Below are 15,186 nucleotides of genomic sequence, written 5' to 3' on the forward strand. Positions count from 1 at the left end.
CTGTGCTCAGTGCTTTGCACCTGTTACAAAACAAACAACAACAAGCAAACCTCAGCCGGGTGTGCTTTTTATGCCCTTTCTGACTGCTAGCACCATCACCGCTCGTACCCCTCTCCTACCACCAGCCAGCCTTTCCAGGTGCTCGCTGTCCCAGGCACTCTGCTTAGTGCTCCACATGCATTTCGTATTTTCAGACCGTGGTTGATCTCAGGTGACTGAAACCGCGAAAAGCAAAACCACACACAAAGGGGATTACTATGCTACATTCTATACTTTCATCACTGACAGGGAAACTGGAACTCGGAGATGATATACTTACTTAAATCCCATGGGTGGGTGAGGACCAGGGCCAGGATTTAACCCAGATAACTGTGGCATGCATCAAGGCACTGACAGTTTGGGACCCCCAGAATGCTCCCCTACAGACGTCTAGTGGACAACACCAAAATTTTTATGTGGAAGGACTGGCAAGGAGGAAAAGATTGCGTCACTTTTACGAAGAGTGGCGCAGCCATGGGTCAAGGATTGCCTGGGCATACTAGCTGTCCCTAGTGTAGGGGTTGGCAAACTTTTTCTGTGAAGGGTCATATACAGCCTGTTGCATATTCTTTCTTTTTAAAATCCATTAAAAAACAAACAAACCCAAAACCATCCTGAGATCCAGGGCCCCACCAAAACAGGTTGGATGTGACATGTGAGCTGTAGATTGCCGACTGCTGCTCTAGTGGCCCTTCCTGCCATGGTCACTGGGCATCCCGATAGCCCTGTGGGGGCTGACAGTCCCTTTCTGAGGAAGCCATTCATCCAGTGTTGGTTCAGTAAAGACCAATAATCATCTATTACAGACCACGCTATGACACCAGTGGTTAGGGGCAGAGAAGGGGCGGGCTCCTGTGGGGAGGCAGAGAAGACTACAATCCAGTGTGAAGAAGAGTCCAGGGTGGAACGGGGCCCAGAGGCAGGGCCCTCACCCAGCCCTGAGGACGGACAGGTTGTTCAGAACAGGCCCCACCTGAGCTGAGTCTGAAAGGGTAAAGAGGGATTGGTCAAGTGCAAAGGGCTGGGAAGAAAGGTGTTTTGGAACGAAGGGACATGGCAGTGTGAGACTGAGTTTCTGGGGACTGTGGAAGTCGTCAGCATGCAGGAGGAAGGGTGGCCAGAGGGGCAGCAGGCATCACAGGTCTCTGTGTCACATGAAAGGCATGGGCCTCTAGTGCGGTGAGGGTCGGCTACCCAGGAGGTGTCACATGCAACTGTGTGTTTCAGAAAGATCCCATGACTACGATGTTGGAAAGGAGCAGGGGCTGAAGGTGCTGTGATCTAAGCAAGAGAAGATAAGGCAGGAGCTGGGGACAGCAGCTTTCAGAACAAGAGGGCTTGAGATTTGGGATCATACTAGAACTGCACTAATATGATAGCCACCAGACATTTGAAAGGTGGCTAGTTGGAACTGAGATGTATGAAAGTGAAAAACTAGATTCCGTAGTAAGAAAAAAAATGAATGTAAAATATTTTGTTAACATTTCAAAATATTATATGTTTAAATGACAACATTTGAAATAAAGTATGTTCAAATTCCACCTCTTTCTTTTTAAGTTTTTAATGTAGCTACTACACAATTTAAATTTATGGCTCACATTCTATTTCAATCAGATAGCGCCATTCCACAATGAAAAGACTGGTTATTTGATAAGGAACATAAAAGAGAGGTGACGGTCTATGGGAAACCCCAGCGATCCTCCAGGTCCAAGCAGGCAGCATGATGCACTCAAGCCTGACCCCCTCCCAGTGCTTGTAGCCCCTTCTCACCAAACTACGGCCTCTCCACTCCACACCCAGTTCCCCAGTCTCACAACTCAAAGGGCTCCTTCTGAGATCTGACAAAGAGCAAATGTGTCTCTGTGACTGGCCACTGTCCTCCCCTGGTTGAATGGGGCTCTGTCTTGTGACAAGCCTTTGCAGTACTGTACTGAATTCATGTTTCTCGTGGGCAGCTGACCTGACTCAGTACAGCAACACAGTGGCAGAAAAAGAACACTGGAGTAGAAGCTGGGCCTGAGATTCTTGTCTGGGTGTTGCTGTTTTCCTAACTACAAGGACTTGGACAAGTCATTTCCCCTGTCTGAACTCCTGTTTTCTCATCTGTAAAATGGGCATCATAATGCTACCTCCTATGGTCGCTGAGACTCAGTAGAGATCACATATAAGCAAAATGCACAGTGAGTTATCAAACGGAAGGGCACTGATGACTGACTGGTGAGTGTGTCTGCATAAAGCAGGGCTTTGGTGCCTTAGAACAGCTCAGTAACACAGTTCCAATCCACACTGCCTTTGAGCACACACCAGGAGTCTGAGGGCTGCTTTCTGGCCTAGATTTCTTGCATACTCTGGAAAATCCATCTCTTACAAATTCCTCATTAAAGAAAGATATAATTTAAATGCATTTCTCCTCCTCTAACTGTTCTCAAGCCAGAAAAGTCAGGATTGCTATCCTGGGCGTGCACTTGGCAGCCCTCATTCCCCACTCCTCTGCCCCCAGCTGTTCTACTCAGCCTTGGTCCTGAGCCTCCCCGCTGCCCTCAGGCCCCCCCACCCAACCCTAGCTCTGGTTACCTTGTAGGGCACTTCTCCAAGCCTCACCACTCTTCCTTGTTTCAGCCACGTGTCCTTGGAGTGCAGAGTATGCACGCAATCCCTACCAGAGCCAACAGGGGGAGACAAAGGACAAACTCAGTACACACGCCGCCAGATGGAGCATAGTTTGCACCAGAACCGGCAGGGTGCAGGTGTTCATGACCTCCCAGAAGGAAAAGCACAGCCCTTGATTCTCTGCTCAGGCTCTGCCTCATGCCCTGGAACAAACAGACCCTCCTCCTGAGGGATCCAGGGCACCTGCCTTCGGCACACAGCTAACTTGGACTTCCGGTCTTTGGGGGTGCGTGTCCACTTACAAATCCTAACCTAAATGGAGTTATTGTATCTGTCTTAGGCTTCATGCGGTGCCCTCACCTCTCCTTCCACGGTGGGAGTCCCTTTGCAGCGCGTAGGCTGTGAGGTATGAGCCACAGCAGGCACATTTCCTCACCCGCGGGCAAGTGCTGACCCAGAGTCTGATCTGCTGCTAAACACTGTGGGGTGAGGGACCCAAAAGAACACTACATGGAAATGATAATATGCTAATAAATTAAGACTCATGCACATGGAACAAATTAACTCCTGGCAGCCTGTGATTGGGGGGGAGATCCTTTGGCTTCATTCCCTCTCCTTCCAGAGCTAAGAGCTGTACCCCAGCCTTGCAATTCTTTCCAACAAGTTCCAACTGCTTTCTTTGCTGAGCATCTTTAAGAGGGCACACTCACCCCTTCTTTAGTTTGCAGCCCCAAACTCTGCCCAGAGTGCAGTTCCAGTGAGCACAGGCATGACGTTACCTTCTGGTGCAGAAGTCAGGCCCTTCACGCATCTGCCGTCTGAGGCTGATGTTCAGCACAGCACAGGGCCACCTCCTGGGGCAGGGGGTGACCCTGCAGCGATCACTCCCCCTTCCTGAGCCTCAGTACCCTCCTCTACCAATTAGGGCAAATGAGCTCTGTCCTCTACCTCGCAAGGCTGCCGGGAAGAAGAGACGCTGGGGCAGAGCTTCTCCGTCCACAGCATCCCTCAGAGCTGAGAGCTCCAGCCACACTCCCACTGCAGGCTGCGCATCTCTCATTGTCCAAAGCAGTAATGATGTCATGGTCATGGCCTTCAGATAGGAGTGGGGAAGGCGGGGCTGGGGGTTGCAGGGGGCATGGTCGAGACATCCCCAAGGAGAGCAGCAGGGCACACACCTCAGAATAAATCTCAACTTCTAACCACGTCACATCTATTCGGATGGCTATCATCAAAAACCAGAAAATGAGTGTTGGTGAGGATGTAGAGAAATTGAAACTCTTGTGCTCTGCTGGTGGGAATGGAAAATGGTGCAGCTGCTGTGGAAAACAGTATGTCAGCTCTTCCAAAGTTAAACATAGAATTACCATATGATCCAGCCATTCCAGTTCTGGGCATACACCCCAAAGAACTGAAAGCAGGGTCTTGAAGACATATTTGTACCCGTGTTCATGGCAGCATTATTCACCTAGCCAAAAGGGGAAGCAACACACGTGTCCGTCAATGGATGCTAGTCACAAAAGGACAAATCCTGTATGAATCCACTTACATGAGGTCCCAGGCAGTCAGAGTCACAGAGACAGAAAGTAGGACAGTGCTTGCTAGAGGCGGAGGGAGGGCTTATTGGGGAGTTGGTGTTTAATGGGCAGAGTTGCAGTTTGGGAAGATGACCAAGTTCTGAAGATGGACAGTGGTGATAGCTGCACAACGTGAATGTATTTAATGCCCCGAACTGTACAGTTACAAATGATTAAATGGGAAATTGTTACGTGTATTTTACAGCATGAAACACAAATGTCCACCTTTAACGCTTTCTCCAATGAGTGACCCGGGCCCCGTGGAGCACGCTGGCACTCCTCCCATCGCACTCCTTCTCTCCCAGGCTTGAGGAAGCCTGTGCCTCTATCAAGGCGGCCTGGGCCCTGGAGGACTTTGACGATCAGCAGCTGAGGCCCTGACCAGGCATGACTCTACCTGACATGGACCAGGAAGCCCCAGCACAGACCTAAACAGAGCGTCCAGGCTAACTCCCTACAGGGCTAACATGCAGGAAGGAGCCCCCCGTCAGAGGGCACAAACCATCTACTCATGTGAGTTTCCCATGTTTCCTTTATTTCCCTATCTCTTCCTATTTCTTAAGAACATCCTCTATTTTTTGGTCTTGTATTTCAATGTTTTTAAAAAAAAGAAAAATCACTTCTTTTATTTTCTTTCTATTGCTATTTCTTAAAAGTTCTGCTTCTATTTTCATTTTTTCCTCACCTCACCTTAAATTTATATTAAAATGTTTTAATTTTGTATATATTTTACATTCATCTTCTACTCTTATTCCATCCCCCCCCCCCTTTGGCAATTTCTTTTTATTGTGGATAAAATATATACAATATAAAATTTACCATCTTTTTTTTTTAAATTTATTGGGGTGACAATTGTTAATAAAATTACATAGATTTCAGGTGTACAATTCTGCATTACATCATCTATAAATCCCATTGTGTGTTCACCACCCGGAGTCAGTTCTCCTTCCATCACCATATATTTGATCCCCTTTACCCTCATCTCCCACCCCCCTCCCCCCTTACCCTCTGGTAACCACTAAACTATTGTCTGTGTCTGAGTTTTTGTTTCTCATTTGTTTGTCTTGTTCTTTTGTTGTTTTTGGTTTATATACCACATATCAGTGAAATCATATGGTTCTCTGCTTTTTCTGTCTGACTTGTTTCGCTTAGCATTATACTCTCAAGATCCATCCACGTTGTCACAAATGTTCCTATATCATCTTTTCTTACCGCCAAATAATATTCCATAAAATTTACCATCTTGAGGTTAGTGAACACATGAAGATTCAGGAAGAGTGGTGCAGCTGGCGAGGGCATGGGTGCCACACGCCCCGCCCCCGTACCTTGCCCTGTGCATCTTTTCCATTTGGCTCTTCCTGAGTTACAAGGGATATATGAAGACCTGCCACTACAGAAAATTCAAGTACTTCTTCAAAGAAGTACTTGAGAGGAAGACGGAGGGACAGCCCTCCTTTCTTTGTCCTCTACCTCTAGTCCCTTCCCCTCCCTCAAATAACCATTTGCAAGTTTCTGTTCCCTTTTCTCTAACTGTGATATTCTGATTTATAAGAAACATCCATTTTTATCTTCAACCCCCTACTTGGCACAAAGTTCCTAAGACCCTTGGAATTTCCTAAATGATGAAATAAAGGTGTCTTTCATTATGCTAAAAAAGTTTTACTACCATCTTAGTCATTTTTAAATGCACAGTTCAGGGGCAGTAAGTACATTCACACTGTTGTGCAACTATCACCACCGTCCATCTCCAGAACTTTTTCATCTTCCCAAACAGCTCTGTATTCACTAAAATATGCACTCATTTTAACGTTGATTATCAAATCCTTTATTGCTTCCTTTTGCGTGTTTTGAATTTAGATCTGAGGAGAATGTTTATATTGCCCCATATAAACCTTATTTGTTCTACTTTTTTTCCCTCTACAATTTCTCCCCCTCTGCTCATCTTTTAATCCTTGTTTTAATTTCCAAGGTTTAATCTCTACTACACATCCCCAACCCCCAACACACAACAGCACAAGCACGCACTATAAAGCTCAGTCCATCTGACAAATGAGGTGACTACTCCCAGCCCCTTGCCCCAGAAGAGGGTTGCTAATCCCAGGCCATCAGGAAGCCACGAGACCCCCGGGATGCATCACGCACCTGGAGTAGACAGCTTCTCCACGACAATACCCAATGATCGCAGCTGTCTCAGGATAGATGGCCTCATACTTCAGGAGATGCCTCTTCAGGGCATACAGAGGGTGGTTCTTATATGTGCCGATGACAGTGGGCAAAGGCTGGTCCAGGTGCTTTGCCTGAAACTGCAAAGGCCAGAGGGACAATGTTGAGCATGTGGGTTAGAAGAGGAAGTGAGGTGTGAGGTGGCCGATCCTCAGACCACTTGTTAGGATCACAGACGGAGCAGAGGTTTCATGAGCACCAATGCCTATAACATTATTTGTTACTCTGGTTTTATGTAGGTTTTAGATAAACCGAAAGCTGTGAAGAATCAAGTAATTCTGTGGCTTGTGGCAACTATGGAAAGTGATCTAACTGATTCCCAGCCCTTACGACACCTTAGCCGGCCCTAGCAGATCCATGCCTGCTCTATTACAGAACTTCAAGGAAGAAGAACAGAGCTTTCTTCAGGAAGGAGGCCTTATCTCAAAGTGACGTGCAACGCGGGTTACCGTGACGGCTCTCTCAGGAAACCAGAATGAGCCGTTCACACCCTGTACCTCCCTGTAGGTCCACTGTAATTCACACATGTTCTCTTAGAACTTCTTTAAGGATTCTGACTTCTCAGTGGGCTATTCCACCGCTGTAACTCACGTCCTCTTCACCAAGGGCTGCCAAGGTTTCCCTCGGCAGCTCTTAAAAACCCCCGCAATACTTTAGTGAGGACTGACAACGTGCGGTAGCCAGGTAGGATGGACCCTCCACGTGGTCAGCGTCCAGTACAGAAACTTGAATTAGGTTAGTCACAATACCATCTGTCCCATTCCCACTTACCCTGCCATTTTTAAGTAAAATGAACCAGGAACACCCCAGAGCAAACTCTCACTGCAGGATCAACTGGGAATGCCAAATAAACCCATGCTTCACTCATCCTGAGGAACTGGGAATAATTCTTCAGCAAATCTGGGCATGTTTCTGTGTGGAAATGCTGAGTTCCACTTAATACCACAATTGTCTTGCACGTGCAGCTCAGGCCGGCCTCCTGGGATCAAGTGACTTACCAAGTTCTGTTTTAGAAGCTGGCCTCCCAGTGTGCCTTCTCAACAGGCTGAAGACATTTCCTCCTCCTGAGTCCCTTCCTTCCCAGGAAATAAGTGTTAGATCTGTGGAGGGCTGTTTGTGTGTGTGCTTGTGTGAATGTGCACGATGAGAAGGGAGAAACAATTCTATTAATGAGTTTTTTTCTTCTTTCACTCTAGATGACTTATATGACTTGCATACATTATTTTAAAGCTCCAAATTTAGAATCGGGCAATAACTAAACGCATACAGGCTTCAAAGCCAGATAGAGCTGGCTTCAAAAGCCAAGTCTGCTAATCTCCTGGATGCGAAATTTTTAACTAGTAAAATTAAGGCAATAATAATCCTAGCTTTATAGTGTTATTGTGATAATTAATGAGATAACCACTAAAAATACCCAGCGCAGGGCTGGGCTGCACACATAAGGTGCTCAAAAGTGGGAATAACTTTAATCACTTGTCTTCGAGCCCGTGGCAGCCGAGGCCTTACCTCCAAGTCTTCTTTCTTTTCCCTATCCACCAATGGGCTCTGGTAGGGTCTCAAGGTTTCAGCCCACCACTTGGCATCAACCCGGCACTTGCGCGTCGCTGTCATCCAAGCTGGATCATACCTCTGGGTGACATCCCGGACCCAGCCGTTATTGTCAATGCCTACGACGTAGGTCATGGGCTTGGTGGCGTACTGGTAACATGTCAGAGGCTGGCCCACCACGCCGTGCACACAGTCCACACAGATCCACTTTTCCTCCCGCTCACAGAACACCTCTAGCCACTGGTTCACACCAGCTGCTTTCCCTCCTTCTGCCTGCTCACCACCACTGGACATTTTCTTGCCTCTCTTACTCTTACTACTTGAAGAGCTTGTCGATGCTGCTGGAAAGCCAGGGTGCTTAGGGTGGCTTCCACGCTGGGTCCTGGAGTCAGTTTTGCGCCCTGCCTTTGTCCTCTGAGGGGCCTTCCTCTGTCTCGAAGGGCCAGGCTCGGAATCTTCACCTGATGGATGATGGGCTTCCCCACCGGAGAGCTCAAAGTCAGAGCCACTGCTGGCTCTTTCACTCCCACTCTCTTCTTTGTAAGACACCCTGGAGGCCACCCGCCGCTCCCGTCCACGTGCACGTCCCAGGATTTCCTTCCCCTGCTCTCCTGCCTTGCCCTCTTCTTCCCCACTGGAGGAGGGCTCTCTCCGTTTCTTCCCGACAGCAGCTGCTTTGCTTCTCTTCCCTTTGGCACTTGGACTGCCAGTGCCCTTGGAAGAGCTGTCCTCTTGTCTGGTTCCTCTGCTGGTCTTTGGTTTAGTTTGGTTTTCTGGAACTTGGCTAGAAGTTTCTGAGGAGCCTCCAGGACCCTCTGTGGATCCCTCCTTAGACGATTTCTTTCCCTTAAACAGAACAGAAATTTTGCTTTTTCTTTTTTGCTAATGTTGGGATAGAGATCCTACAATCTAACAGGGCTGTCACTGGCTAGAGAACCAGCATATACAAGATGTCCCCAGGTCAGACAGTGATCGACTGTCTATCCTTTTGGGTTATCACTAAAACCTACAGCACCTTCAATAAGGCCACAGGATACAAAAAAATTCTCTTTACTCTAAAGCGTGGCACAGGGAAAAGAGCACAGGATGTGGAAACAGACAAACCTGGGTTCAAAGTTTCGTTTCTCATGTTATGTGATTTAAACACATTATGTAACCTCTGAGCCTCAGTTTCCTCAGCAACAATAATGCCCACCTTGCATATAAGGCATTTTGCAAACAAATATTGATGGATTTAATAAAGCTATAGCATCAAGAATACAGAAATTATTAGAATTAATTTCTGGACAATGCCAACACCCAGTAAGTGCAGTGCTCAGCCTCCTTCTAAGATGATCACAGAATTCGGAGTCCTTCACTCACCACCACTCCACACTGTTGATAAGGAGGACAGGTACCATTCGACTGCTTTACAGAAGAGAAATGAAAGCACCAAGGAGCCAAGACCTCTTGCAGGCCCCTTTGCACATGCAAAGCTCAGACTGTAGATAACCCACTCGTGTGTCCACTCTTGCTCTCACACAGGGCATGTGCAAGGCAGTCCCCAAGGAACTCATGCTCCAGGAATACTGACCCTTAAAAATAGTCGAATAACCAATTTTTCATTTTAAGTCTGATAATTTCTAACTCCTCTCTGACCAAATATCCTTTTCTCTCCAAGTCCTGAGAAGCTCACCTTGGCTGCTGATAACTTCAGAGGAACTGGCTGTAGAGACAATACCAGTCGGGTTGGGAGCTGCAGGGCCCGGAGAATCAGTAAAAATATCTATAATGAAAAAGAATAACACAGTTTTCCTAAGAAAAGATTTAGGGATTTAATTAGTTCAATGTTGTTTGTTGTGGTGCTTGTTTATAACAGGGAAAAGTAAAAAAAAAACACAACCAAGCTGTCTAAAAATAGGAGTCTGGAGAAACCCTCGACACTCTTAAGAAGTAATACTGCAGAGATTTATCTTTGTAGAAAATTGGGAAGATGTTCACCATATATTAAAGGAAAAGAGAAGTTTGTTTTTTTAATGTGTAATGTTAACTTTTGTAAAAAATTGTATATAAATAGAAACATGTATGTGTATTTGGAAAAGCACCCATATATTGGGTTATGAGTGTTTACACGTTTTTGTTTCTTTTCTGCTTAGCTATCTTCTGATTTTTCTGTATTCAACATGTGTTGTGTTTATGATTCAAGTAATAAAATGAAATATCACTTTGAGAAGAAAATACAGAAAACATCATTATCTTCAGATGCCCAAAGTCTATTTCCCTATATACCATTTTCCCCACAATGAATCTTTCAACTGGAGGCTACAGTTCTAAACATTCTGTAAACTTGTAAGGATGGGAGCCTCCTCAGGGGAATTAACCTCCAAAACAGCAACAGTGAGAAAGCACCTGAATAAGATCTGTCTCCAGATCTCAGGGTCCCAGTGTTTCTGATGAATTACTGTAATACTCTATTGAGAAAGCCAGGGGTGAAAATCAGTAACAAGAAGGCAGGTTTTCTGTGAAAAGCCATATTATATTTTAAAAATAGTTACTTTTGCCTTGTTTCTTCTCAAGTTAAAAACAGGGGCGGTAAGAAAACATCGAAGAAACCCAAATTGAGGGACATGCTACAAAATCCTAAGCAGTATTCTTCAAAAACATCAAGGTAATGAAACACAAGGGAAGACTGAGAAACTGTCACAGATTGGAAGAGACCAAGGAGAGGTGATGACTAAACGCAACACAGTATCCTGGGTTGGATCCTGTAACAGAAAAAGGGCATTAAAGGAGAAACTTGAAAAATCCAAATAATATCTATAGTTTAGTTGACAACATATTACATTGTACCAATATTAATTTCTTAGCTTCTTAAGTGTATAGTATGGCATAGGAGCACAGATCTAAAAGTCTGAATAACTGAATATTTGCCTAGTATTGAACTGAGTATTCACGGGAGTATTCAAGTAGCTGAGTGTGTTGTTTAAACCTAGATTTCTTCATAATCCCTGACTAGTCTTCTTCACAGGACACTAAAGAAAATTGAGTAAGATCACGTACGCGATAGTACTCTGAAAGCATTTCTGTGCTACACAAATATATATGGTCATCACCATTAACAGGTAATCTGTCAATGTTGCTGAGGAAAAAAAACTAAGTTACAAAATTGTGCAATTCCTATAACTAAAAATGAAATAAGCAGATAAAATGGACAAATCCTAAAAACATACAAATTACCAAAACTGACTCAAGAAAAAATAGAAAATCTAAATATACCTTTAATCAGACACTGAAAGAGAAATTAAAAAACCTCCAAACAAAAAAACGTCCAGTATCAGATGTCTTCACTGGTGAATTCTACCAAACACTTAAAGAAAAATTAACAACAATCTTTCTCCAACTCTTCCAAAAAATAGAAGAGGAGGGAAACTTCCTAACTCATTCTATGAGGCCAGCATTACTGATATAAAAGCCAGACAGAAATCACAAGAAAACCATAGCCCAACATTCATTATGAATATAGATGCAAATATCCTCAACAAAACACTAGTAAACCAAATCTAACAGCACATTAAAAGTTATACACCATGACCAAGTGGGATTTATCTCAGGAATGCAAGGGTAGTTCAACATAAGAAAATCAATCGACGTAATACATTATATTAATAGAATGAAACAAAGAAAAACCACATGATCATCTCATTTGACACAGAAAAAGCATTTGACAGAATTCAACACACTTTCATGATAAAAACACTAAGAAAACTAGAAATAGAAGGGAACTTCTTCAACGTGACAGAGAATTTACAAAAACCCACAGCTAGCAAGATATTCAATGGTGAAAGAGTGAAAGCTTTCCCTCCTAAGATTGGGAACAAGATAAGGACGTCTGCTTTTATCACTGTTATTCTACACTGTACTAGAAGTTCTAGCCTGAGCAATTGGGCAAGAAAAAGAAACAAAATGATTCCAAACTGGAAAAGAAGTAAAACTATCCCATCCAAGTACTAACCAGGCTCCACCCTGCTTAGCTTCCGAGTCTGAGATCAGGCGAGATGGGGCGCATTCAGGGTGGTATGGCCGTAGACAAAGTAAAACTATCTCTAATCACAGATGGCAAGATCTTATACATAGGAAATCTCAAAGAATGCACAAGAAAGCTAATGTAACTAATAAATGAATTCAGCAAAGTTGCAATGTATAAAATCAATACAAAAAAATCAGCTGTGTTCCTATACACGTGCAATGAAAATCTAAAAAGGAAATTAAGAAAACAATACCATTTACAATACCATAAGAAAAAAATACCTAGGAAAAAATGTAATCAAGGAGATGATAGACATGGACACTGAAAACTACAAAATACAGGTGAAAGAAATTAAAAACACCAACAGAAGGAAACATATTCACATTTATAGACTGGAAGACTTACTATTGTCTTCATGGCAATGCTACCCAAATTGATCTACAGATTTGAAGCAATCACTATCAAAATTCCAATGGCCTTTTTTTACAGAAATGAAAAAGCAGATTATCAAATTCATGCGAAATAGCCAAAACAACACTGTAAATGAAGAACAAAGTTGCCCTCACTCTTCCTGATTTCAAAACTTACTACAAAGCTATAGTAATCAAAACAGTGTGATACTGGCATAAGGATAGACATGTAGACCAATGGAATAAAACTGACAGAACAGAAATTAACCCATATGTCTGTGGCCAGTTGATTTTTGACAAGGGAGCCAAGACCATTGTCTCAGTTGAAAAAATTGTCTCTTCAACAAATAGTGAAAATAATACAACAAATAGTTGAAAGAATAGTCCCTCAACAAAATAGTGCCGAGGCAACTGGATACTCACATGCAGAAAGAATCAAGCTGAACACCTACTTCACATCATATATAATCATTAACTTAAAATGGATAAAATACCTGAATGTACGAGCTAAAACTATAAAACTTCTAGAAAAAAATATAGGAGGAAATCTTTATGACCTTGGATTTGGCAATGGAGTCTTAGATATGACACCAAAAGTACAAGGAACAAAAGAAAAATAGAAAAATTGGACTTCATCAAAATTAAAACTTTTTGCCTTAAAGGACTTTATTAAGAAAGCAAAAAGACAACCTACAGAATGGGAAAAAATATTTGCAAAGCATATATCTGATAGGTGTCTAGTATCCAAAAAATATAAAGAACTCTTGTAACTCAACAAGACAAAGAAACCAGTTAAAAAATGGGTAAAGGACTTGAACAGACATTTCTCCAAAGCAGATCTACAAATGGCCAATACATACACGAAAAGTTGTTAACCATCATTAGTCATCAGGGAAATGTAAATCAAAACCACAATGAGATACCACTTCATACCTATCAGGATGACTATAAACAAAACAAAAAAAGGAAATAAAAGTGTCGGTGAGAATTTGGATAAACTGGAACTCTTGTACATTGCTAGTAGGAATGTAAAATGGTACAGCCACTGTGGAAAACAGTTTGGCAATTCCTCAGAAAGTCAGCATACAATTACCATATGACTCAGCAACTCCTCTCCAAAAGAACTGAAAACAAGCACTCAAGTATATGTACACGTTTATAGCAGTACTCTTCACAAATAGACAAAAGGTGGAAACAACCTAAACATCCATCAACTGATGAATGGATAAAGAAAATGTGGTGTATCCATACAAAGGAATTCTATTCAGCCATAAAAATGAAGTACTGATACAGGAATGAAGTACTGATACAATCTCCAAACAGATGAACCTTGAAAACATGCTAAGTGAAAGAAACCAGATACAAAAGGTCACATGTTGTATGATTTCTTTTATAAGAAACATCCAGAATATGCAAATCTATAGAAACCGACAGCAGATTGGTGGTTGCCAAGTGCTTGAGGGGGTCGGAGGAGTAGGTAGAATGAGTAATAATTTTAATGGTTACAGGATGTCCTATTGAGGTAGCAAAAATGTTTTTGGAAATAGAGATGATGGTTACATAACACTCTAAATGCAATAAATGTCACTTAATTGTTCAACTTAAAAAAAATGTATATTTTTGCTTTTTAAAAACCCCATAAACGAAACAAATATTAATGTATATAAATACACCAGAACTAAGTTTGGGAGGACAACACTCCCATATTAATGTTTTCCACTGGGGGGTGGTATTACAGCATAATCACTGCCATGCCAAGTAGTTTAGACTTGATCAAGCCAAATCAGAAGAAGAGAGGTAAATATTTGGCCTCTAAAGATACACAACGTCTGGTCTGGTCTCTTTCCCTAAATAAACAGGGACTCTGGGGCTCAGGCACAAGTGTACGCATTAATAGGATTCTTCCAGGGACAAAACCATATTTATACCTCTATTTCTGTTTTATTCAGACACAGCCTTGCCTACGGGTATTTCCAAGTGTTTGATAAAGCCTATCTACACAAAGAGCTCTTCACGACTCCTTTAGTGGACACGACACAACTCTCCTTGCTGCATGGATGCCTGCCAACGTCATTACCCAAACTGGAAGGCATGGAAACACTTTAAGGATTTCAGTAGCCCATCTAAAACAACGTTTCCTTGGAACTTTTGAACACAATTTCTGAATAGTTCATGGAAATAATTCTAGAGCACGTAACCAAAAATTCAGTGCTTTAACACCATCAGAACACCAAGTAATAGAAAGGGAAGAGGGCAGGCTTTCAACTCACACACTGGTTCCAATCCTGATTCCAATGCTTGCCTACTGAATGACCCTAAGAAAGTTACTTAGAGAGCGTCAGTATCTATTTTTGATTTTATGAGGACTGATAAGGAGAGATATATAAAAACATCTCGAATGGCATCTGGCGCATGACTGCCACCGTCATTTGCTAAGAGTACTAATAAAATTGGTGCTGCCAAGAGGAATCACTCACGTGGACCAATTCTTCATCATCTTGCACAGAGTAAATAGCAAATCTCCTTTCCAATGTAGTCTGTAGGCCATCTCGCTCATTGGTTGAAAGGTCTGCGTTAACTGTAAATGTTCCAATGAACCTGTAGAGGAACCGGGCATTCCCTTCCGTCAGAGGTCAGAGCAAAGCGGAACTCTGTTCTTTTTATAGCAAGAAAATCAGAAGGGGGAATCTCGGAAGGGAATCTTGAGCCTCGCCTGCCTCAGTTCTACTCTTCTCACCCTGTCTGGCTAACTCCTAGTCAGCACTGAAGACCT

At 43.1% G+C, this 15,186-nt stretch overlaps 1 protein-coding gene across 6 annotated transcripts in view; it reads right to left on the minus strand.

The window, feature by feature from the left end:
• Nucleotides 1-15,186, minus strand: part of XPC (XPC complex subunit, DNA damage recognition and repair factor) — a 44,038-nt gene that overhangs the window by 12,847 nt on the left and 16,005 nt on the right. For 5 of the 6 annotated variants that reach the window (XM_033132680.1, XM_033132682.1, XM_033132683.1 and 2 more), the window contains exons 7-11: nucleotides 14,891-15,011; nucleotides 9,673-9,762; nucleotides 7,956-8,843; nucleotides 6,369-6,529; nucleotides 2,614-2,695 (exon numbers count right to left, since the gene is read on the minus strand). In XM_033132680.1, the coding sequence (XP_032988571.1) occupies nucleotides 2,614-2,695; nucleotides 6,369-6,529; nucleotides 7,956-8,843; nucleotides 9,673-9,762; nucleotides 14,891-15,011 (1,342 nt within the window). Of the gene's footprint in view, nucleotides 1-2,613; nucleotides 2,706-3,664; nucleotides 3,770-6,368; nucleotides 6,530-7,885; nucleotides 8,844-9,672; nucleotides 9,763-14,890; nucleotides 15,012-15,186 lie in introns of all 6 variants that reach the window. The other variant, XM_033132685.1, reaches the window with a different exon arrangement.

Source organism: Rhinolophus ferrumequinum, chromosome 17, assembly GCF_004115265.2.
Source record: "Rhinolophus ferrumequinum isolate MPI-CBG mRhiFer1 chromosome 17, mRhiFer1_v1.p, whole genome shotgun sequence".
Taxonomy (NCBI): Eukaryota; Metazoa; Chordata; class Mammalia; order Chiroptera; family Rhinolophidae; genus Rhinolophus; species Rhinolophus ferrumequinum.